A 24,186-nucleotide genomic window follows, 5' to 3' on the forward strand; every position below is an offset into this window, starting at 1 on the left:
TTCCTTTCTTGCAGTCAGGAGATATGTGGCATCTTTCACCACAATTGTAGCATTTGACATTTGAGTTGTCTCCTCTGTCAGACTTTTCTTCTTTGCCTTCAGACTTTCTGAATCATTTCTTATCAGAACTTCCACCTTTGCTGGAAACCTTCTTGCCCTTTCTGAATTTCCTGTAGGCTATCTTTGTGATACCCTTTACCATAAGAGCACACAGTTGCATCATCTCTTCATCAACATCTATTTCAGGTAAACTTTCAGTTTCTGAATCATCATCATCGGAATATGATGACTCTGAATCAGACTTTATGATGAGAGCCTTTCCTTTTCCCCTCTTTGAGGCAACCACTTTAGGAGATTCCTCCTCAACTTTAAGAGCAACTGTCATTGACTTTCTTCCATGCCTCTTGCTCCTTTGATCCATCTCAAGTTCATAAGTCTTGAGCATACCATAAATTTCATCAAGAGTAGTTTCAGTAAGGTCATAGTTGTCATTTATGATAGTAGACTTCAAATCCCAATTTTCAGGAAGAGCTAAAAGGAATTTTAGATTTGAATCTTCAAGATCATATTCCTTGTCCACCATGATAGATCATTCAAAAGTTTGACAAACCTGTCATATAAATCAGTTAATGACTCATCAGCTTTTGAGTCAAAGTGCTCATACTTTTGAGTAAGTATAGTCCTCCTGTTTTTCTTGATTGCATCAGTTCCCTGGCATCTTGTCTCTAAAACATCCCATATCTCATTTGCAGTCTTGCAATGGATTACCCTGTTTGACATGACATTATCAATGGCACTATGCAGCAAATGCCTTACCCTTGCATCCTTGGCAATACATGAGATGTCTTCAGCTGTGTAATCACCTTTCTGCTTTGGTATGGACTTTGCTGGTTGATCTGCAACTGCAACAGAGAGCTTGGTAGGCTTATATGGTCCTTCATTAATCCTATCAAGGTATTCTGGATCTGTAGCTTCCAGAAACATAGCCATCTTCACTTTCCATATGGGATACTCAGAAGGTCTCAGTATGGGAACCCTAATAGTCTCATATCGACTGTGGGTTTGAGTGTTTTGAGTCTCTTGAGTTTTGGTGGGCTTGGTTGGAGTTTGTGCTTCTTCAAACATGATTGTTTGGATCTTTACTGTATGTGTGTTAACAGAAAAGCTCTGATACCAATTGTTCGGTCACATAACACTGTAGAAGGGGGTTGAATACAGTGTTTATACAATCAAATCGATTTAACACAAGTATGTAACAAAGATCAAGTATATTAAATAAACTCTGTTACAATATGAACTGTTGTTCTCTCTCAGTGATGAACAAATATCACTAAGAGCTGCTAGGTTACAATGTATAATCTTCTCGATAATGATAACACATATAGTGTAAACCCTAAGTCTGTGTTTATATAGTACACATTTATAAGATAACTTCTAATTAATTATGGAATACAATTCTGTCTCCTAAAATATATCAATCAGATATCTTCTACAAGTCTTCCAGTCTTCTAACTCTTTCCATGCATATCTTCTTTTATTTTAGTCTCGATCTTATCTCCTGTAAATCAGCTTCATTCCTTAACTGAAAGTCTTCCCGCACTTAAGTTCTGATATGACCTTTAAGTTCTGATATTAAGTTCTGACTTCTAGTAAGTCCTGATTTCAGTAAGTCCTGATTTGTCATGTTGTTAAGTTCTGAAAACTAAACACAAATTATATTAGACATGACATCTCAAATATATCTAACAATTTTAGCCGGGTTCACTCTCGTAGCAGGTGAATTGTGAAAACATGCAAATATAGTTTTTAAAAGCTATTTTCTACATGTTAAGTGAATTATTATGAGTTTATTATTATTTAAAATACTGTTGGCAATGATTTAGTATGTAGTAGATTTATGTGTGGTCCTGTAAGGATCAGAGTATTTTTCGGATACTCGTTACGTGTTTAAAATGCATTTGTATGAAATTATACGCGATCGGGACACGTATCAGAGTGCGCTTATTACGTGATACTTGTTTTATATCATTTTGCGTGCATCTACACATGTTACATGTGTTTTCGGGGTTTACTGTTAATTTAAAAAGTATTTCGGTTTCTTAAAAATTATCGGAATGGGCCCATATCGGGACGTCAAATCCCTAAAAATTAGTGTTTTTATTTTTAGAAAATCGTGGGACTTTCAAATATTTTATATTTTGTATTTTTGGAATATTCGTAATTTTTGGGAAATTTTGACATAATTTTTGAATTTATTGGATTAAATATTATTCCCCGTTATTTATTAATTTTGGGCTAATTATTTTTATTAAATGATATAATTAGCCCCCAAGGTGATATATTTTTGTAATTATAAATAATTTTCAAATTTTATTAACTATTCAGACTAATCGGTTTTTTTTATTTTTCATAAAAATGGAAAAAACCTCTAAAATTCGTTTTTCGTGTTCTTGAGAATCAAACTCAAATTTGAAGGTGATTTTGGTCTCTGATTTTGATGTTCTAGTAACCAAATCGAAGCACTCTATCTCCTTTTCCATAATTCATCATCAAAATCATCAAACGTTGGGTAAATTTTTAATTTACTTTTTTAGGGTTTATGTTCAAAATTTGAAGATATCTATATAATAATTTTATGTTTGTTTTGATGACATGAATAGCTTTATGTGATAATTTCCGGTCAAATCATATAGATCAATATCTTATTTCTACCTTCTACCGTATATATCTATATTCTTATTATTTGATCAAAAGTCACTTGTTTAAATTTCCTTCTTATTTTTACTTAATGAGATAGAAAATTCTATATTTATTAAAACAAATTCTTTTTATTTCATTTACTTAACAACTTGATTACTCAAGTATAAATAAAAAATATTGCTTTAAAATACAATTAACTTTTTTAATTTATGTAACCTCCTACGTACTAAATTTAAAACATACAAGAGAAATAACATTGGGGCAGTGCTTTATCAATTTAATATTATATTTTTTATAAACTTATGTTATATTTTTTGACTGAGTGTTATTTTATCTATAATTAGGGTTTGAATTTTTTTATAGTCTACTCATATATTGTTTATGCATACTTTTTTAATATTCAAATTTGAGTTCTTATTTTAATAATTCTTTTATCTAAAAGTGAGATTTAATTTAATTAAAACAAATAAAAACTTTTTTAACTTTTTTATTATTAAGGAACAACTAATATAATATAAAAGAAGTAGATTAATTAAGGGACGGAATGAGAGATAACGGCTCCTAAAATACTGTTAGTGGTTTTGTACTGAATAAGGACGTATGTCAAGTTTTATTCTTAAAAAAATTACCAAACAGCCATTTGATTTTTCGATAACATTCTTTCATCAATACTTTTTTCAATAATACAATTTTTAACAACAATCTTAAATAGAGCCTTAAATATTTTTTTTAACTTTAAACTATTATATTTTAACATAGGATTGCATTCCGTCAAATATTTTTAACGGATGTTAATAAATTCACTTTTTAATTTTATTGTCGTCCTTTGATAGCTTAACTAATAATTATCTGCAAGAAAATGACTTTATATATATATTAATATTTTATAAACTAAATTATTATTTAAAATTAATTTATGATTATGTGTCTCCTGAGTCAGAGTCTGTCACGCTATTAGTTGAGCCCATAGGATTTACGCGGTGCGTATCCGAAAGATAGCGGCTGCGGGTTAGTTATGATAAAAAAAAATTGACTAGGTGACATATTAAATTTGGAAAAATTCATGAGTATGCTTTCATAAAATAAAGTCATATTTATTACATGCTATTAGCACTGGTCAAACACCGGAGTGAATATTTTTTTAAAAAAAACTAAAATCAATTTTTTTTTAATTTGTTAAGAAATAATCTAAAATTTAATTTAATTTTTAAGCTGTTTGGAAAACATGATACGAATGTTATTAAATATTTAACGTTATATGATTTAAATATGTTAGGCATAAGTGATACTAAAATACATTAGGAAGTGGGGATGAATTGCAATTTTTTTCTTGATGTTCAATTTTTTTTATTGATGATAAATATTGTATGTTATTGTAAATATTTTGTCATACTTAATAATCCGTTTTTTATATTTTCAAGATATCTTGTTCTTAAAATATTAGTGGCTTAAAATTATGTATAATATGTTATAATAAAAAATCTCAAATTCAGTTGTGGGTTTTAAAAATATTATTAAGTTTAATCATTTATAAAAGACAATTTGATTCATAAAAATGTCAATCGTATTTTTATGTAACACACTATTTCAATAGAGTCAAATTTATATTTTAAGGGTACAGATTGACGAATTTTTTTACCGATACGCGAAAAATGAAACAGTTTTTTTATCAATCCCTTATCTTTTTTCGAGGATCGAAATTTATCCTTTCTGCAGAAATTTTGAAAGCGTCGAATTTATATTTTAAAGGACACATACAGGAACATTTTTTTCGGATCCATAAATGATGAAGAATTTTTTTACCGATCCACTATAATTTTCCGCATATCGGATCCGTAAAAGGGAAAACTTCCCATTCACAAAAAATTATAGTTGATTGATTAAAATATTCTTCAATCTAAATCTTTTAAGATCCATCGAATCTGAAAAATGTGTTAGGTAAAGGTTTCCATGAAATTTTTTACTTATATATTGGACAAATATTTTTTAAAAAACCATTTAGAATAATTATTTTCAAAATTTGGTAATGCTAATGAGTAAATAAGTATTTCTTTAAAAAAATTAAAAAAAACAGCTTTTTAAAAAATATTAAACAGATTACTTTTATTTTTTAACAGATATAATGGGTAGGTGATTTGAATAAAAAAAATCCCACTTTGATAACCAAAGTTTAAGTCCGAGACAGTTGGGTAACTAAAGATGTGATGATAAATTTAATCAAACAGATTATTTTAGTTAATTTTCTGTCAAAATTTTAACATAATGTAACAGATAAGGACGATTTTTTAAGAAAAATATAAATACAACGATAAGACTGAATATTTTTTAAAAAATTGAACAACCCAATTACAGTACAAAATTTGATGAGTAAAATGACGAAAATACCATTTAATCCCGTTGACACTGGTTGAACCCGTAAAACCACAACCTTCTGTTTGAACTAGTGCTGCCACTTGCTCTGGGCGGCGAAAATGAATAACTTGAAACTCCTCCGTTCATTACCCATCCACTCTCCACGGTGGCTCCGCCTCTTCTCCGCCATCTACGGCGAACATCGATATCCTCACTCTTACATCCAAACCTCCCCGCACGCTTCACCAAAACCTAACTCCTTCTCGACTCACCAAACCCCCAAATTTCAAACACCTCAAACCCACTCAATCAACGACATTTTCGACGAGTCCTCGGTACTCGAATCACTCTCCTCTTACAACAACGACTACAAACGCGCCCTCGAGTTCTTCAATTGGCTCGAAACAGGTTCCAAGTTTAACCACACTACCAAAACTTTCAATAAAATGATTGACATTTTAGGCAAGTTTTTTGAGTTTGATATTGCGTGGAAGTTGATTGATAAAATGTCGAAAACGAATCGTGTGGAGTCGTTGCCTGATCATGTTACTTTTCGTGTTATGTTTAAACGTTATGTTTCTGCTCGTCTTGTTAAGGAGGCGGTTAATACGTATAGTAGGTTGAATGAGTTTGGTTTGAAGGACGAGACGTCCTTTAGAAATTTAGTTGATGCGTTGTGTGAGTATAAGCATGTGATTGAAGCCGAAGAGTTGTGTTTAGGGAAGAGGAATGAGGAGTTAGGAGAGATGTTTTTTGATGGAAAGGATACGAGGATTTTTAATATGATTTTACGCGGTTATTTTAAATTGGGTTGGTGGCGGAAATGTAGGGATTTTTGGGAGGAGATGGATAAGAGAGGTGTGGAGAAGGATTTATTTTCCTACTCGATTTATATGGATATACAGTGTAAGAGTGGGAAGCCGTGGAAGGCTGTGAATTTGTATAAAGAAATGAAGAGGAAAGGGATTAGGTTGGATGTTGTGGCCTATAATACGGTTTTTCGTGCTGTAGGTCAATGTGATGGTGTTGATGCTGCAATGAGGATTTTTCTTGAAATGAAAGAATCAGGACTTGAGGCTAGTGTTTCGTCTTTTAATGTACTTGTCAAGTTCTTGTGTGAAAATGGAAGATATAAGGAGGTTTATGAGGTGCTTGATAAAATGAGTGGATGTGGTTGTCCGCCAAATGTGATTACTTATCATTGTATTTTTACGTGTCTTGAAAAGCCTAAAGAAATATTGGAGCTGTTTGATCGGATGTTTAAGAGCGGAGTACTTCCAAAAATTGATACTTATGTGTTGCTTATAAGAAAATTTGGGAGATGGGGATTTCTCCGACCAATTTTTGTTGTCTGGAAGAAAATGGAAGAACAAGGATTGAGTCCTGACGAATTTGCTTATAATGCTTTGATTGATGCTTTATTGGAGAAAGGCATGGTTGATATAGCTCGAAAGTATGATGATGAGATGTTGGCGAAAGGGCTTTCAGCTAAGCCAAGAGCAGAACTGGGTACAAAGTTGATGGAAACCCAAGAGTAGTAGTCGGAATCTCTTGGGATTATTTAAAACCTAGTCATAGTTGATTACCAGATAAAAGGCAAGCTTGCAATAAGTTGCGCGAACTCCTTATGAATGGAAAAATATCCTTCGGAGACCAAATCTATAGACTTGAGAATTATAATTCATAAAAAATTATGCATGAATTATTTCGCATCTATGAAGTTCCACACCCTTTGTGCCAGGAAACAAAATTGTGAAATTCATATGGTATAAAATTGTGTTGGTTTTCAATGTTCTTAGCTAGTGGCTTCTAATTAACTCCCTTTCCTCTTCTTCCGGACCCGACCCTTCCATGCTTTTCCAGTTTTTTTTCTTGGTCAACCTGTAACACGCATGTACTAATTGGCCTAATTGCCAAATATGTGATCTTTTTTAGTTTTGCTGACTACCAGATATATGACATGTTATCATCTTCTGCGTCTTTTTCTTTTCTTATCACTACTTCAGTACTGATATTTTAATAATATTAACACTTAATGCTATAAATAATTTTGAAGAGGTGACTAACAGTTACTGCTATGGCAAGATAAGGAAGCCCATTTACTATATGTCTGTTTATAAGAATGCCAATATTCTTCGCATGGATTTCTATCAAAAGATTCCAACAGGTTCTTTGTTCCATCTTGGTTCTTTGCTTGTGTATGTGTATTGTTTTTGTTTCTTACTAAATTTTGATTTTGAGGTATTTAATTTTTGCATTTGAACTAATTATGTTATTTTTAGTAAGTAGTAAATTTCAAAGTTGTGTTCTTGCCATGGGTTTAAAGCATTTAGACCTTTAGTTTTGATGTATAAATTAAGTATAGGTGTTGAAGTACTGATAATCATGGAGTGTCCGAGCGGTGACAAATGTGATTCTAGTGCTATAAAGAGTTTGATTTCGAACACCCATGCCTTTATAATTAAAAAAGAGAGAGGAAGGGTAGTGAGTACTAGAGTCTGATGTTAATAGGCAGGGTCTGTCATCCGTTCATACGAGGAATATGGAACTTATATTTCTTTTTTTGTAAGTAAATAGGCGATGATGCTTTCTTTACAAATGCCAAAAATGTGATTAGAGGTTGCTTATTTTACCCGTAAATAGTTAAATGATCTTTAATGTAGTTTTAATACCAGAAGTAGGAGGTTACAAATAGCATGTACTGTAACCTTGGTGTTTCTGCTGCAAGAGGTTCTCAGAGGTAAATTTTAGGTCTGTGATACGGAATCATGAGATATTTAGTTGCCGAAGTAATATAGGTTAGTTATAGGTATTCATACGTTTAGGTTAAACCAAACTTCTAACATTTTTAAACTGTTTTCGTTGTGAATTTAGAGAGGTTGGTCAGCTTTTTGCTTCTTGTGTACGGTGTAACATGTCGTCATTTCTTGTCCTTCCTAATGGTCATTCTGGCTTCTTGGTCCTTGGATTGACATTTTGGCATACTGATCCTTTTTGCATTTATGCTAAGATGTCTTGAATGCTAAAGCTTCTTGATAAGTCGCAGTATTTGTTTAGTATAGGCGGCATACGTAGTAACATTTTCCTAGATATGCTGGAAAAAGAATCTCACAAGTCCTTGTTGCCCGTTTGGCTAAGCTTAACGTATTTCCTTATGGCTTAAAATTGCTTAATGTAAAAAGTTAAAAGTCAAAATTTTCTGTTTGGGTAATTTTGTTAGTTTGTATAACTTATGAGTTACTAGCTTTATAGCCCGTGCAATCCACGGGCATGCTCTAGTATGCATAAATAGCTGATGTGTTATTGAGGTCCATCATGTTTCATGTTAGGATTGACTGCAATAGGATATTAGTACGTTGTTTTTGCCGAGGATGTGTGCTGCACTGGCATGCTTGTGCATTTGCAATTCATATTTAGACCCATTAGAGTGAAATCAACAGTTGATGTCTTTATCAGATTGTGAAGCTAAAAGCCTTCTCAAAGTTTGAGAACACATCAGCGGCATGGTCAGGAGGAACGTCGTTGATTGATAGCAAACACAGCAAAGGTTTCCGCAAGTTCTCACGTGGTCACTGCGATGGTGAAACATTAGCTGTGTCTGATTCCAAACTTGTAAAATGCAATCAGAGAGAAACTTGTAAGCTATTATGCTTTATTATATAACCCTTGTTTGATTCACATATTACTCTACATTACATACGCGCTCTCTGAACTTAAGTTACTTTCTCACAGCAAATCGACTGTTTCCACTTTCCACAATAATGCTGCTATGGAACTGATGAGAGGCGTGAGGAGTCAATTGACAGAACTTATATCCGGTTTGGGAGGTCAGGATTTGTCTTCAATGAGCTTGGGTTTATCCCATAGCCTGTCCAGATACAAGCTCAAGTTCAGCGCAGACAAGGTTAAGCTCTAGTTTTTTTTTATGATATAAATTTTCATTTTCCTGTGTCTCCTGCGAGAGTTAGAATTAAAATTAGAAGCTATCGATGAAGGTCAGACATTTTATCTATATCAGAAATAAAATCAACATATAAGAGAACAAGCATGAAAGGGTAAGCTCTTAAATTTGACCCTGTTAAACGATATGTATATCCCTTTAATTCATGTTCTTGCAGGGCTACAGCCTACATGTGATATAGGGACTGAAAATTATTGGCCCAATCCTGTTGTATTATATGGTTATAGGATTGTTCATGGCATCATATAAGTTATTATATCGACACATTACATTTACATGTGTATAATGGAAATCAGAAAGATTGAAGGCGGTAGTTATCATTTTCATGTTGGTACCATTCAAAAATATTTTATAGCCGTGCGATGCACAGTTTTTTAAAATTTATCTTTTTATTTTTTAAATTATTTAAAATTTTGTTTTTAAAAGTTTTTAATGTGCGTATATATATATATAGTTATTTTTGACGTTGTTGCAACATTGTTATCATTTTTAATAATTTGTTATAATATTGTTGCAATAAATATGCATATGTTGATATGCGGATGAGGAATTGAATTACAAAGTAGTACAATATCTAGTCATATTATCTATTGTTGTTTGATTGTATCATATTTTGATTCTTGAATAATATTAGAACAGTGTAATCTTTTATATTTTTGATTGGTTAAATCTATAATCATATTCTATTTAGGATTGTATTAGGATATTGTATTGTAATTTGTGTTTGAATAGTTTAGAATAATGTAATCATTTTCTATTTGTTATTGTATTAAAAATATACTTATTCTAATAAGATAACTTAACCGTCTAATTCTAATTTTTATCATATCAACGTTTGAGATTGTTTTGGTAGTACAGGACCAAAGTTTTGGATAAAAAGTCCCTTACGTGTTTATTATATATAAAGGATATAATTAAAAATATTGAAATGAAAATAATTTATATGAGTTGTACATACGGAATTACGGATGATAATAAAAACTAAGTTAGTTAAAAAAAAGTACCTTTTATCAACTTTCGGCCCTAAGTTGTTTTTTTTAACTTCAAGTCAAATTTTGACTTATTACAGGAACAGACATTTTTGACTAAAGTCAAACATCACTTTAAGCCCTAGCCAAACAAAATATTTATTGAGAACAATGTTCTTTGCTCCCATGAAATATGTTTACAGAATGTCTTTTTTTCCCACTAATCAGTAATCATGTACTTAATGCAAATACATATTTCCTTATACTCTTTAAGACTAGCACTAGTAAGTGTAAAGTTCAATGGGGATAATTGTAAGTGTATGATTTTTGTTCCAAGTATAGTGAATCCCTTTTTTACTAAATGTTACCACTTATTGTAAGGCAATTAAATTGCTGCGAGACTGCTTTTTGTAAGGGGAATACAAGGAACTCAATAAAACTCGAACATAATTTTATTTTACTATAACTATAAAATTTGTAAACCTGTTTGGTGATCTATTTGGATTGTGTGAAATCCTTTCCTTTCTCTTTGTCAACTGTCATTCTTGAGATACATATAACTCTGTGCTGAAGAAAAAGGTTGCAGGGTCATTTGATATGTGTTGGATTCATCGGTGAAATGAACTTTACATGTATGTAATTTGTGCAGGCTGTAAAAAAAATAGCCCGAGTTAAAAAAGAAAAAAAGAAAAAAGAGCCCGAGGTTGGTGCAGAAACACCGTAGGGGGAAGTTACAGAAGTTAGTAATGAAGAGAAAGAAGCTGCAGAAGTCTTGAGCACAAAGGAGAGAAAATGAACTTCCAGTGCATATATGGTCTTGTGTTATAGAAAGTTTAGAACATTTCACTTCATCTTTTTAAATTTGATTAGCTGTACCTGTACGAGGCATTGTTCCCGAGTTAAAATAGATCCTTCATGTTTGGATGTTTACTTTTCTGGACATTGATAAGTTGAATGTTAGTAACTACGTATCTTATTTTATTTTTTTATCTTTTTTCTAAATTTGGTTTTAAAATATATGTTTTAAAATGTTATAATAATTTAAAGTTCATAAATTAAGATAATTGTATTTAAAAATTATTCATTATAGTTCATTTAAGTAAAAAAATTCTGAATTATAAGTAATATTATCAAAAAAATTGATGGTATTTAAATGTCTATGAATTATTTTTTATTTGATAAGTTGGGGAATTTTAATAGATTTACTAGTGTATTTTTTAATTATTTTAAATCTCTACTCCCTCTGTTCCCCTAAGCACTATATATCGTCGGAGGATGGGACTCGACACGCATTTTAAGACTCGTTTAGAATATAGTTTTGTAAATATTTTAATTTTTTTCTAAATAAAAATTTGTTGTTTAAAGTTTAATAAAAAAAATTCAAAAATAAATTATGAAACTACAATATATATATATATTTACCTTAAAATGCATGTTAAGTATTAAAAAAACTGTATACAATGGGGGAGAGAGATAGCGCGTACAAATTACATGACTTAGATTTTGTTAAATTTATGAAAAAATCAAGTAAAACATCATATTATGCGATATTTTTCATCAATTCTATTAAAACTCATGTAGAATTAAAATGAACAACAATCTTTCAAAATTCATGAATTATTATCTGCTTAGTATTTAAAATCAACTAACAACCTTTCAAAAAAATATGAAAATCTGGTAAATGTTAATCCGTTCATGGAGCTTCCTTGACTAACCTAATTTGAAGTAGATGAAGAAAAAATATCAATAATTTTCAATCTGAAATAAGGTTTTCATCAAAGTAATTATGTAGAAAAAGTTAATTTATATTGCTAATGTTTTTGGCTTGCTCTGATGTAGAGTCTGATGTCATCATCTAAAGTCTCTAGTCGGAGACTGTCGAACCAAACTGTCCTGGTCATTTTTTAATTTCTTAAATTCCAAAACATTGGTAGAATACGGGAGCTGTCAACCCGACCCGGTTTATAATGAATCCAGCAAGTTAACCTAAATACCCAAATCCAAATAAATAATCGAAAACTCAAATTCACTGACCCAAATCTCCATAACAATATAAACCAAACACAATTTCACAAACTAAACGCAAAGTATTCATCTGGTATGATCCCCCTTTTCTTTTCTTTTCTTTTCACTTTTTTTTCTAATTAAATTTACTCATATTTGCATCTATGTTGCAGTTTTATTTTCGTATGATACTGTTTGTTTTTCGTATATGTTGATTATGATTTGTGCTTCCTTTTTTAATAGTTTGTTTTCGGGTTTTGGGGATAAGCTTTTGGCATACTCATACAACATGTACCTACAATTTTAGGCATTATTGGAGTTCTTGATGAGATGTGTATATAATTAAAATTAATTGCAATGCTGTATAGAGAACTTCTTTAACAATGCTGTAATTTAGGCCTTAGAATTTCATAAGTTAATCACTTTTTTAATAATTTGGCTTATAGATGTGACTATCATATAGTAGTAGCTACTGAACATGTAAAATCCAGTGGCTTCACTTGGAACTGTTAGTTTATATGGCTACAAATCAATGTCGTTGAGAATTACATGTTAAATGGTTACTCTAGTATTGTACAGTAATTGTTTAGGTTTATGTTAAGATAGTGATATCCTGCTGTTGTAATTCTTAAGATAAATAAAATTCGTATACATTGTTAATTCGACAGGAATTTCACGTTTGTAAACAGTTGAACTATTAGGTAACTTTTGTACACATGTTAAATAAGAATGTGTAGCTATGGACTGTGATTTGTATACTAAGACGTCAAGACCATTAGGACAAACTACGTAACCACATAACTGAATTGCAGAATAAATGGGATTGGTGTAGTCAGGAAAGCAGAAGAATTTGTGTTTGCATGTGTATCTGTTTGTAGTGGTTATGTAATTTTGTAATATCCGAGTAATTTGGAATTTTTTAGTTCAGGTTCAATGGAGGAATCAGAAAAGAGAAGGGAAAGACTAAAAGCAATGCGAATGGAAGCTGCTCAGAGTGATGCAAATAACGATTTTGACAATTCTACTCAAACACGAAGCCTCTCCAGTCCGTTGCTTGAAACTTCTGCAACTAACCAAGATTCATGTCCTCAAAGGTTTGGTTACTACACTGACCCGATGGCAGCATTCTCAGGAAACAAGAGGAGCAAGGTCAACCAGAATATTGCACAAGAACATATTATACCTCCAAGTAATAACATGTCTTTATGGGTGCTGTTTTTCCATTTATGCTTAAATATTCACATGATTTGATTTTACACACTCACTAAAAAGTCACCATTTGTCTTTTCTCATTGCGTGCCAAATCTTTAATGACTTTAAATTTTGACACATAAATGGAGTTTTTTTAGCCCAAAAGCTGTAAATTTTAAAAAGCAGATATATTGTTCGTCTTTTTTCTCCCTGATATTATCCTAAAATTATTGCTGATAATATGTATGTAATTTTAAAATGCTACCTTTTCTTACACTAGGAAATCAACTACCTGACAAGATTTATGATATATAGTTTTTTTTTGAGTTGACCCTGTCTAAACTTGAAAAATATATTAAATTTTAATTGTACTTGAGAGAAGTGAAATTTACATCGTTGCATTGGCAGTACAAAAGAAGACTGTGATGACTCCTCCACCCCTTCCAAGTCAAAGTATGCATCAACAACAGGAATCTGTCTGGCGTCCAATAAGAATGGTTCATCCTTCTGGCATGCAGCCTGGAACACCTCGCGGTGCCTGGAATGGACCTGGTCCTGCGTATGGGTACAACATTCCACCTAGTTCAACAATAGGGGGAAGTTTTTCCAACACTGCCGGTTCTGGCTTTGGACAGGGTCGGGGCCCTATAATTAATTCTAACCAAGTTCAGGAACAATGGTTGCCCTACAGTTCTAGCCTGAATTCAGAGCAGGGTGTCATACCTGGATATGGGGGGCTTCAAGGTAGACCTGGTTTCAATCCTATAGAAGGTAGAGGTTATTGGTCCACTAACAGTCAGAGTCCTGGTTCAGTACGTGAAGGCAACCCTAGCTTTGGACAGGGAGGTAGAGGTAGCTATGAATACGGACAAGGCAGAGGGTACTGGTCCGGTAATAGCCCGAACCCTAGTCCAGGACGTGGAAGCAGCCCTAGCTTTGGTCAGGGAGGTCGGCCTAATTTTAATTCAGCACAAGGCAGAGGGAGCTGGTCTAGAAACAGTCACAATCCTGGTTCAGGTTATAGACCTAATTTAGGAAGAGGTAGTGGCCAATGGTCAGACAACTATGCTAGCCCTGGTACAGCAAGGAGTGGTGGAAGAGGTGGCAGAGGAAGAGGCTCTCGTGATAATGTCTCTGCAGAGCTTAGACCAGATTTATATTACAACAAGTCAATGGTTGAAGATCCATGGAAGTTCTTGACACCTATCATCTGGACAAGAGAAGATTCTCCCATAAATACTTGCACATCTTCAAAATCCTGGCTTCCAAAATCAATCAGCACACAAAGAGCAAAAGTGTCAGGAGGTTCCAGTGAGTCTAATAAATCACAACCAAGTCTGGCTGAGTACCTTGCTGCCTCATTCAACGATGCAACTAAAAATGATGAATCTATAATATAAATGAAGCAGCTTTAACAAGAAGTTCTTTTCAATCGTCCATGATGTGCTTGTGAGTTGTCATGGTTCAGGCTTCTGGAACAACAGAACACAACAAAGTTTGATACATTGTGTCTGAGGTTGTAGTTGCTGCAAGTCGGACATTATCTCAAGTTCTGTAAGTAATACTCAGATAATGTATTGATGACAGAAAATTTGCATTAGGGGAGGAGGAGAGGCGTATTCAATCAGGTTTTTCCTTTTTATTATTTTATAGTCAGAATTTAAGACAACATAGTTTGTAATGATGTCTGTTACTTGTTACTGTGTATCCAAATTTATGTTGAACAAACTTTTCCCTAATATATTCTTCTGACTGTACGCTTATCTTTCAATTGTTTTAAACCCTTTTGGTTAATTGTTTTACACACTTTTTTAACATAATCAACGGTGACAGGGAATCACTAAAGTCGGTGTAATACTGTGCTCAACAACAGATCATCTTTCCAGTGAAATGTTGGCTAAACAATTACCAAACCTTATGTACCACTCAGAAACTAGAGAACGAGATTCACTATAAAATTGAAGATTGAATTTTGTGGACATTCTATAAACTGGATGGTATATACATTGAGGATGAAATGTACGTCCCCGTTAAGCACATCATAACCGTGAAGGAGCTGGGAAACTTACCCATGAATATCATAGTTTTACTAGGTCCGGCCTCTGGGTAGGAAAAGAGAAAGTTGTCACATGCAATGTAGGAACAATAACAGGACCCTAGTTTCAAAAGTGGCAAGTGAATCTCATCTAAGTTATCCACTTTGCTTGTTGACAATTTGACATAGAAAGCATTTCCCCTTCACTATGCATTGTCTAATCTACTTCATATCATATATTCATGTACACCACTAACATTTATTCTGCAAGTGTGTTCTGGACCTTCTGGTGGCGGCAGTTTTTGGGTTGTATATCGAAATTGTACGAGATCAATACGAGAAAACGAAATCCCAAAAATGTTCCCAAATAACAAATGAAGAATTTTTATTTGTGAAACTCATATGTATTTATTTGCAACATGGATCCATTTCAATTATGGGAAATGATTTCATGAACTCTAAAATTTCTCTAGTTATAAACACAACTTTTATTAGCAAAAAGCCAAGTTGTTTTGTAATACTTGGTGTAGATGCAAGCTAGTTCTTGTGATGCTTAAGAAGGAAAGACTTCCTATCTTTTTAAATTTTACAAGAAAACAAACCTTCTTTTCTCATCCTACCCTACACCCCAAATTAGAAACTTAGATATCTGTCATGTCAACAAAAAAGAGTTAATATGATGTAACCCAATGGCTGTTTATGGGGGATGCATTACTTGACAATTTGGCATGTTATTCTTGCCTAAGGTGCTTTGAAGCATACTTGGTAAGGTCTATAGCTTATCCTTAGGTAGGTGTAGGCTAGTAAGCTTTGCATTATTTCTTCTTTCTCCTGAATAAAAAACTTGCATAGAAAAACATGTCCAACTTTACTATTTGGGGTCTACAAACACCTGATTTCTACATGTACCTGACAGATATCAAACAACAGATCAGTTTATGAAAATGTTGCAATAACAAATTTCATACTACAATTTATGCAGTAGATTAAATCTAAAAAATATTGAAGAAAGAGCAGAACACATTTCACAAGGTTCCTATAAGCAAACTCAGCCTCATATGTACTGAGGTGTGCCAAAACAGAATCTTAATTCTTTGCTGTGTTTGCCCATACAATTACATATATGAAACATCAAATGTTCAAGAACTAAAGGAAAACTAGTACGCAGTCCTACCCTAACAACCACAGATCACAATCCCAGCAGCAAGCTAGCTACTTATGACTTGTAGAATTCGATGAAAACAAAAGATATCAGACACATTAAACAATGAACAATTTGCCTGTATCGAACATATACATCGTATTATTCTGCCCAAGTTGGGAGGAGCCCAGTCACTACAAAATGTGCATGAGCTATATATTCTAACCTATGTACATTTCTTTTCCTAGAACAATAACAGTTACCTATGAGTTGAAGTTTGTGGAACCGAATATGCCATGGGACCCATGTTCACAGGGGCACCAGGAACAACTTGTCCCGATGGGAGTCTCGTATCATATCCCATGTGTGGTGGTTGGGAAAGATTCACAGGTGTCCCTGCTACGAGAGATCCTCCTACTGGCTGCCCTATAGTTGTTCCCCCATACACGACTCCAGAGGTAATTAATGGAGATTGAGGAGTTTGTTTAATTGGTTTGCCAGACGAACCTCCTGCAGAAGAACCATTTGCTTGACCAGTGATTGGTGTTGGGAGCACTGACGTTTCACCGTTGTTGACATTAGTAATATCGTGAATGCTTGATCGTCTCCTATCTTTGTTTATCGAGTTTAAGCGAATGAAGTACTTCTGTGCATGGCTCGCGACTTGTGTAGGATTTCTTGTTACCACAAAGTTTCGAGATATACTTCTCCAGTCACCTTTACCATATTTCTCCAAACCAAGAAGAAATAATCTGTTTACAATGAATAAGAGAACAAAATTTATATATGTGAAATACTTTGCTTTTCTTAAGGAGCTAAACATAGCTTATAGAAATATTTATGCAGCATGAGAGCACTTCAGTAAAGAAAAACTACATTACATTCTTAGTGACTGCTAGCATACATCTTACACATAAATGATCCAGCCTACTATAAGACCCATTGCCATGCAAGCAAGCCAATATAGAGGAGCTTGATGTGATACAGGAATCTCGTCACTTGATAGTTTTATTTAGTGAAGGGTAAATTTGAAAGATTGTTTTGGTACATAAACTACACAAGAATAGATAAAAATGGGTGGCTATTATAAATATCAACTATCGTTTGTGAAAGCAGGGTATTCTTCTCAAGATAGTCAGGCTATATTAGAATCCAATCCAGCTAACTTGCTTTTGCAAAACACAAACCAATAGTTACACAAATAACACAACATACAACTCGCAAATTTGCAAAAGAATGGGTTATGCTTATCAATAATAAAGACATCGATGCTTTCGACATATTATAATTTTCACAATTAGCTCCAAAGCACCTCCTGATCATCAAGACCAGTTACTCCACACATGACCCCAAAAGCAAAACAGAGTCCCCAGCATTTGCAGTCTGTACAGTCTGTATACTAACTTAAGTGATTTTCTCATTCCTTCAAGTCCTTATCATAGAATTGACTTCTACAATTTAGAGTATTATCTACAACTTCCTTCGTATTAAAGAGCCCGCATAATAACAGCTAATATTTGTCCTCCCTTAAAGCAATAGAAAAATAGGAAGTTCAGACTGAATGTGTAGAGTATTATCTACAACTTCCTTCGTATTAAAGAGCCCGCATAATAACAGCTAATATTTGTCCTCCCTTAAAGCAATAGAAAAATAGGAAGTTCAGACTGAATTACTTTATATGTAGGGCCTTTTTATTATTACAAGCCTGTCTGGGTTCTTCTGCATGGATCACTTGTCAAAATGTTAGGCCTACCGATATGTACATTTATCGGGCAGCTCTTCTAATGTTAGGTCTAGCCAAGAAGCAGCATTAGAAATGGATTCCTTGTAATGTAGACTCATAATTTGAAGTTTTCCAACATCTATCACAACTAAATATGTATATTACTAAATACAAAGATACCTCGAATATAAATAGAGATGCGCTTTGCACAACATTCTAAATTGAATCTTCTAAGAAGCAGTAATTTGCATATACGGTCACTAATGGGGTTAGAAGAGAGTTGACCATAGTTAAAAGCCTTAATTACATTAAACTATCTAATTCCAATTCAATAGTTTTTAGATTCCCCGGGGCTGGGATAAGCACTTTTAGGCATACACCAGATATGGAGTACAGCATAGAATGCAATGTGACGCATTCCTAACAAGAAGCGGCATTTAAAGATAAATAAAATACATAAAAGAATAAATTTTAACAATCCTCTACACATAAATTAAAAGAGGGCAATCTCGCGAGCTGTATCCAACTAAAGAGCAATCATAGAAGCATGTACTCAGTAATATAGCACGTCGAAAAGTAGGACCACTAATTTCTAAAATCCGAGTAATTTTAAAGAAACCATTTAAGGAACTGTAATGGATATATCACCTGTACTTAAACATGAAGAGAGAGAAAAACTTAACTCCTAGATTCTAGACTGCTCACTCAATTTTTTCATCAGCAAAAAGAAAAAAAAAAACTATAGACTTCAACCTCATGTACAATGCTAAGTACTAATTAACTCCTAGAAAACAAAGTTCTAAAATACTAATCCTCACTAAGTTATTAAAAAGTGCTAACCAATTGCAAGATAAGAACTAAAGAAAAATATTTTATCAGAACCTTTTCCAAAAAAATTGTGCCCCAAGGAAGATTTTAAATGAAGCCAGTTGACATGCCACTAGTCCTGAAGACAATAAGCATAATCAAATGATTTTATGAAATACTCAAATATTGCTCCTTTAAATCCCTTAGCCAACTTGCACAAAAGCTCACACATTGCAACTAATCACAAGCATCAGATGCATTATACTCGATGATGAGTAGACTAGGACCAACAGTTCTTGAAGGAAAAAGTAGCAACAAAGATAGAATCAATTAAGAATTTTGCACAAACCAAGAAAGAATCACATTAAAGAATTTTAAACAATTAAGTTATGCTAATTCACCTGTGCTCTTCCTCTGTCCAGGCTATACCTTTGCGGCGCTCCTGGTCAGCCTTTGAAGCTTTACTATTATTATGTGAGCCACTGTTAAAGTGCCCAAAACTGCCACCTTTCTTACCAGTCCCTTCATTTCCAGCTTGGCCTATTGAGCCACTTGAAGAGGAATTATATCGAGGCAGTGGCACACAGCCAGACTCAATCTGATTAACATCATCAACTAGGAGCTCATAGTGATCTCTCACCTCTTTTAAGGATTTCCCAGGGACATCAGCTGCAACTTTCTCCCATCGATCTGATAAATCCTCGGAATAAGTTGCCAATGCATTCTCAAATATTATATCCTGCTCCCTGCTCCATGTGGAGCTATTGCCTGATTCATTGCCACTCATCTATGTACTTTGAACTCTATTTTTATTCACCAGGAAGAGATTGGAAAGCAAAACAAATAGAGCAGATTACTATAGTATTTTCGCAGAGGAACCTAGCTTAAGTATGAAATTCTCTAGAACAACACTTGAATATGAGATCTGAACTTATAAGAAAAGATATAGGAGACAAGTTGGAGTGGTGTGATATATTGGGAAATAGACGTGTCAGAACATATAGGTAAGCAAGATTTAAAACAAACAGACCCCAAAAATAGCCAAATGGTCTGGACAGTGAGACCACCTCCAATAAATATCACAATAAATCCATAGGAAAATTAAGAGTTGATAAACTCAGCTGTAATTCCCTTACAGCACAAAACATAAACACATGAGAACTGCTGAGTTATTGATGAAGATGCACAGTTCATTTGAAGCATGAGAAAATTCTAAAAATCATAAAAACAATAGAGTAATCAGCGGTAGTTTGTGTGATGAATTAAAATACATGTATAAATATATGCAAGGCAGGCAAAGAAAATTTAAAATTAATAGTGACGGTGAATTCGATACATTGATAACTAGACTTCTGAATTATGAGATGTGAAAGAAACCAAAACACAAACAAACAAAGAATCTAAATCTCAAAACTCTAAAGTGGATATTTTGAAAAAAGGGAAAATGAGAAAGAAGAAGAAACCAAAGAAAAGGGTATTAATTCTTCCACTGATCCAAACAAAACACTAATAACCAAACGACCTTATTGATAACAACAGTTTTCACAGCAAAGGCCCACTACAAGATACCCACCATTTTACAGCCTAAAAAACTTCCCTTTTACAGATTATGAATTGATACTTCAGCTCACTTATAGTAAAAACACCAATCTGAATCATTCAATCATGCAACCAACAGCCAATAAAGAAGTGACCTAAAATTTCGAAACTTTCGAAAAAATTTACATAAATCACAAGACTTTGAGAGGGAAAGGTGTTCAATTTATATACAACAGTTAAGATGTTAGACACACACACACACAAGCATTAAATTGAACAAAACCCTTTTGTGTACTTAAAAAACTTTAGGGTTTAAGCCCATGATTATAACAAAATGACTCAATGATTCTTGTACAACTATATAGCAATAATTAATGATTACAAGAACTAAACAAAAGACTAAAACAATGAAATGTTACCTAGTACTAAAATGACAACTACCAAGATTTCGACACATTACCCACTTTTAAAAACACAAATTATAGGATTAATGAGCTTAAGCAAATTACTAATTACATGCTTAGAAAAGTAAAAATCAAACCTTTCTTATGCAAATAGGTTTCTTGAAGTGTCGTTTTCCTTGTGTAACATGTACAACTTTATTAACACCATAACATCAAGTGAAAAAGAAAAGATGTTCAAGTTTCAACATTTTTTCAAGTGTATTCTAGTCAAGTACCCATAAAAATTACTAGTGTGATTAACCAAATTAAACCCTAAAATGTGGAATGGAAAAAAAATGGTTTTAATGGAATTACAAATATAACCTCAAAGATAGGTCAAATTACAAGATTTGGCAACGGACTGTTGGTGTAACGAAGGGTTATTTTGGAAATGAAGTAACAAGCCGCAAGAATATAAGTAGACAGGGGTCGGTCGGGTCGGGTCTCTAATTCTAAATAGAGCAACTGAGCCAGCAGGCTACGTGCTCATTTTTTTAATCTGAATAATATTTTCTAAACGGTTAAAATTTTAAATGAGTAAAAAATTATGAATAAGGATAAATAATATCATTTATTAAATAAAATGTAAAATCATCTTAATGATAAAATTTTAAACTTTTTAATATTCAATTCATTGTTATATCTCCACATAATTTATATATTAAACTAATTACATATCTAGTTTATTTCGGTTGCACCCTATTTTTACAAAAATACAATTTTTTTATAACTCGATGCAACTAGATGTAAACTCGACAAGTTTTTCCAACTCCGTACCACCAAATGCAACCGAAAAACTCAATGCAATTAATTGCATCTTTGGTTGATTTTGTTGGCACTATGTTTGCATAAAATATCAGAAGATTGTAAAATAGCAAAATACTTAAAACATTAGTATATTTTACAATTTTTGAAAATTTCAATCATTTTCAATTTTTTTATAATTTCAATTAATGTTATAGTTCATATTTTAAATTTCTTTATAAAAACTCGTGAACCTTCCCTTTGCGGATATTTTATAATATTTTTTATGCAAAATAGATATTATTAATAATTACATGTGAATTATATTATTTTGATATTTTCTATGAAAGCATATTATTTTAATATTAATAATATTGTTGTTGACAAAAGATGTTGTATTTTTAACAATATTATATGATAAAAGAAAAATTAATTACCTGGCTTTCAATAAATTTTATAAAAAAAATGATACGTTAGTGCTATGGTCACAAGCCCTGATCATCTTTTCCTGAACAACACATGATGCATTTTTTATAGTGACGCTGTTAGGTAATGAATCACACACAGATGGGGTGAATGTGTTTTTCTGATTTTAGGCTTTTCTTGAAAGTTAATGGTTGAACAAAGTAAATTAAATCTTGTATAAAAAAGCGTTCATGCAGAATCTGAACTTGCAGAGAATAAAGAACACAAATTTTCAAAACTCACTTAATATTTATATTAAAAATTAAGATTGTTTTGCTACAAAATTTCTAAGCTATTTGATGTTACAGAGCTCAACTTCTTCTTGAGAGTGATACAAGAGATTTGACCTAAATTGTTACTTCTAACTAGAGGACCAGTGTTAACTTTATAACTCAGTTAACTGCTGGTTTACACAGTGGATAATAAACATGCTATTAGCTTTTCTAAACTGTCACTTGTCATTTCTATTTATAGAAAAGTAGATCTTCCATTTCTGGCTTAGCATATCTTTAGCATCCTGTGTTTACTTTAATCTTCCTCTGTCAGTTAATCTTTGCCATTGATCTTGCACACTCTTCAAGCTGCTTTTTGTAGACTTGTCAATCCAACTGTTGGATTGTTTGTTGATTGTTTATCTTGGATATTGAACTGATCTGCAATTCTGTACTTTGAGACTGTACCTCGAGATCTCCAGTTTGAATTAATAGCACACTTGACATCTCGATAAGTACATAGGCTTATCGAGATTTCTAGAACTCCATATTGAGTTTGACTTGTATAGGTCTTCAGCTTGTTGAGATCTTTAGTCTTCATATCTTCACTTTGACTTATCGATAACTCTGAGTTCTCTAGTGAAGGAATGACTTGTCGATATCTTTTTGAGTTCTCAAGTAGCTTTCCTGACTTCTCCACTCCCGGTGGATATTGCTCATCCGTCGAGTAGATATATAGATCATCCGTCGAGTAGATATTGCTCATCCACCGAGTAGATGTTGCTCATCCATCGAGTAAATATATAACTCATCTGTCGAGTAGATATTGCTCATCCGTCGAGTAGATATTGCTCATCCGTCGATACTCTTTGGAGTTCTCGAATGACTGCTCTATAACATTAAATATGTGACTTGTAGAGATCTTGACTTAAAATATTTTTCTCCAAACAGATTTATTCAACTTCAAGCTTCTTTAAAATTCTTCTGAGACATGATCTTCTTGATCTTCTTCCATATAGATGTTAGGAGTTGTCCCACATCGTTTGTGGGAGGGGCAGTTTGCTAGAATATAAGCAGCTAGACAACTCCAATTAGAACGAGGCCTTTTGGGAGGTGCCCAAAAACAAATCCGTGCGGGCTCGGCCCAAAATGGACAATATCATACTAATGTGGAGTTAGGCCTGCTTAGCAAGCCCAACAAGTGGTATCAAAGCTTCAGGTTGTAACGGTCCAGAACAATCTCAGACGGACTTCCAGAATGGGCCTAGGAGGAGGCAAATGGGTTACCCCAGAATGGCCTCAAGAAAAAGGCAGACGGGCCTTCCAGTATGGGCCTAGGGGGAGCAGGTAGCCAGATGAACTTTCAGTATGGGTCGAGGGGGAGCCTGGTCACACTGAAGGAGGCAGAATCGACAAATGTCGGACCCGATGTGTGAAGGGGGAGATTGTTAGGAGTTGTCCCACATCGTTTATGGGAGGGGCTGTTTGCTAGAATATAAGCAACCAAACAACTCCAATTAGTATGAGGCCTTTTGGGAGTGACCCAAAAACAAACCCGTGCGGGCTCGGCCCAAAGCGGACAATATCATACTAATGTGGAGTTAGGTCTGCTCAGCAATCCCAACAAGTAGTATCAGAAGTGGCCTAGGAAGAGGCAGATGGGCTTGCCCCAGAATAGGCTCAAGGAAAAAACAGACGGGCCTTCCAGTATGGGTCTAGGGGGAGCAGATAGCCATATGGACTTTCAGTATGGGTCGAGGGGGGGCCTTGGCACACTGAAGAAGGCAGAATCGACAGGTGTTGGGCCTGATATGTGAAGGAGGAGATTGTTAGGAGTTGTCCCACATCGTTTGTGGGAGGGGCAGCTTGCTGAAAGTCCATATGGCTATCTGATACCACTT

At 33.6% G+C, this 24,186-nt stretch overlaps 3 protein-coding genes across 5 annotated transcripts; 2 read left to right on the forward strand and 1 right to left on the reverse strand.

Moving 5' to 3' along the window:
• Positions 1-5,103: 5,103 nt before the first annotated feature.
• On the forward strand, positions 5,104-10,936 carry LOC141724806 (pentatricopeptide repeat-containing protein At1g80550, mitochondrial). Of its 2 annotated transcripts, XR_012576905.1 has the most exons (4): positions 5,104-6,818; positions 8,509-8,689; positions 8,785-8,956; positions 10,631-10,936. XR_012576905.1 is itself a non-coding variant. In XM_074527078.1 (1 exon), the coding sequence occupies exon 1, from the start codon at positions 5,172-5,174 to the stop codon at positions 6,588-6,590; it is 1,419 nt and encodes a 472-aa protein (XP_074383179.1). In that variant the 5' UTR covers positions 5,104-5,171; the 3' UTR covers positions 6,591-6,850. The 2 variants fall into 2 exon arrangements, 1 of the variants encoding a protein (XP_074383179.1); XM_074527078.1 differs by lacking the exons at positions 8,509-8,689; positions 8,785-8,956; positions 10,631-10,936 and having other exon boundaries at positions 5,104-6,850.
• Positions 10,937-11,823: 887 nt separating this feature from the next.
• Positions 11,824-14,941, forward strand: LOC141724807 (protein SICKLE). 2 transcript variants are annotated; one of them, XM_074527081.1, is made up of 3 exons: positions 11,824-12,079; positions 12,909-13,174; positions 13,585-14,941. In XM_074527081.1, the coding sequence occupies exons 2-3, from the start codon at positions 12,919-12,921 to the stop codon at positions 14,574-14,576; spliced, it is 1,248 nt and encodes a 415-aa protein (XP_074383182.1). In that variant the 5' UTR covers positions 11,824-12,079; positions 12,909-12,918; the 3' UTR covers positions 14,577-14,941. The 2 variants fall into 2 exon arrangements, with proteins under 2 accessions (XP_074383182.1, XP_074383181.1); XM_074527080.1 differs by having other exon boundaries at positions 11,826-12,079; positions 12,914-13,174.
• A 927-nt stretch (positions 14,942-15,868) lies between these two features.
• LOC141724808 (transcription factor SRM1-like) lies at positions 15,869-21,097 on the reverse strand. The gene is made up of 4 exons (XM_074527082.1): positions 20,963-21,097; positions 19,284-19,685; positions 16,616-17,104; positions 15,869-16,120 (listed from the first exon to the last, which is right to left on the reverse strand). Exons 2-4 carry the CDS (start codon positions 19,667-19,669, stop codon positions 16,111-16,113), a joined length of 885 nt encoding a protein of 294 aa, XP_074383183.1. The 5' UTR covers positions 19,670-19,685; positions 20,963-21,097; the 3' UTR covers positions 15,869-16,110.
• Positions 21,098-24,186: the final 3,089 nt, after the last annotated feature.

This window comes from Apium graveolens, chromosome 5 (assembly GCF_009905375.1).
Source record: "Apium graveolens cultivar Ventura chromosome 5, ASM990537v1, whole genome shotgun sequence".
Classification (NCBI taxonomy): Eukaryota; Viridiplantae; Streptophyta; class Magnoliopsida; order Apiales; family Apiaceae; genus Apium; species Apium graveolens.

Coding starts and splice junctions, on each gene's coding strand:
- LOC141724806 (XM_074527078.1), top strand. CDS start 5,172: ATGAATAACTTGAAACTCCTCCGTTCATTACCCATCCACTCTCCACGG.
- LOC141724807 (XM_074527081.1), top strand. CDS start 12,919: ATGGAGGAATCAGAAAAGAGAAGGGAAAGACTAAAAGCAATGCGAATG. Junction 13,175..13,584: donor AGAACATATTATACCTCCAA/GTAATAACATGT, acceptor TTGCATTGGCAG/TACAAAAGAAGACTGTGATG.
- LOC141724808 (XM_074527082.1), bottom strand. CDS start 19,669: ATGAGTGGCAATGAATCAGGCAATAGCTCCACATGGAGCAGGGAGCAG. Junction 17,105..19,283: donor TGGACAGAGGAAGAGCACAG/GTGAATTAGCAT, acceptor CATTGTAAACAG/ATTATTTCTTCTTGGTTTGG.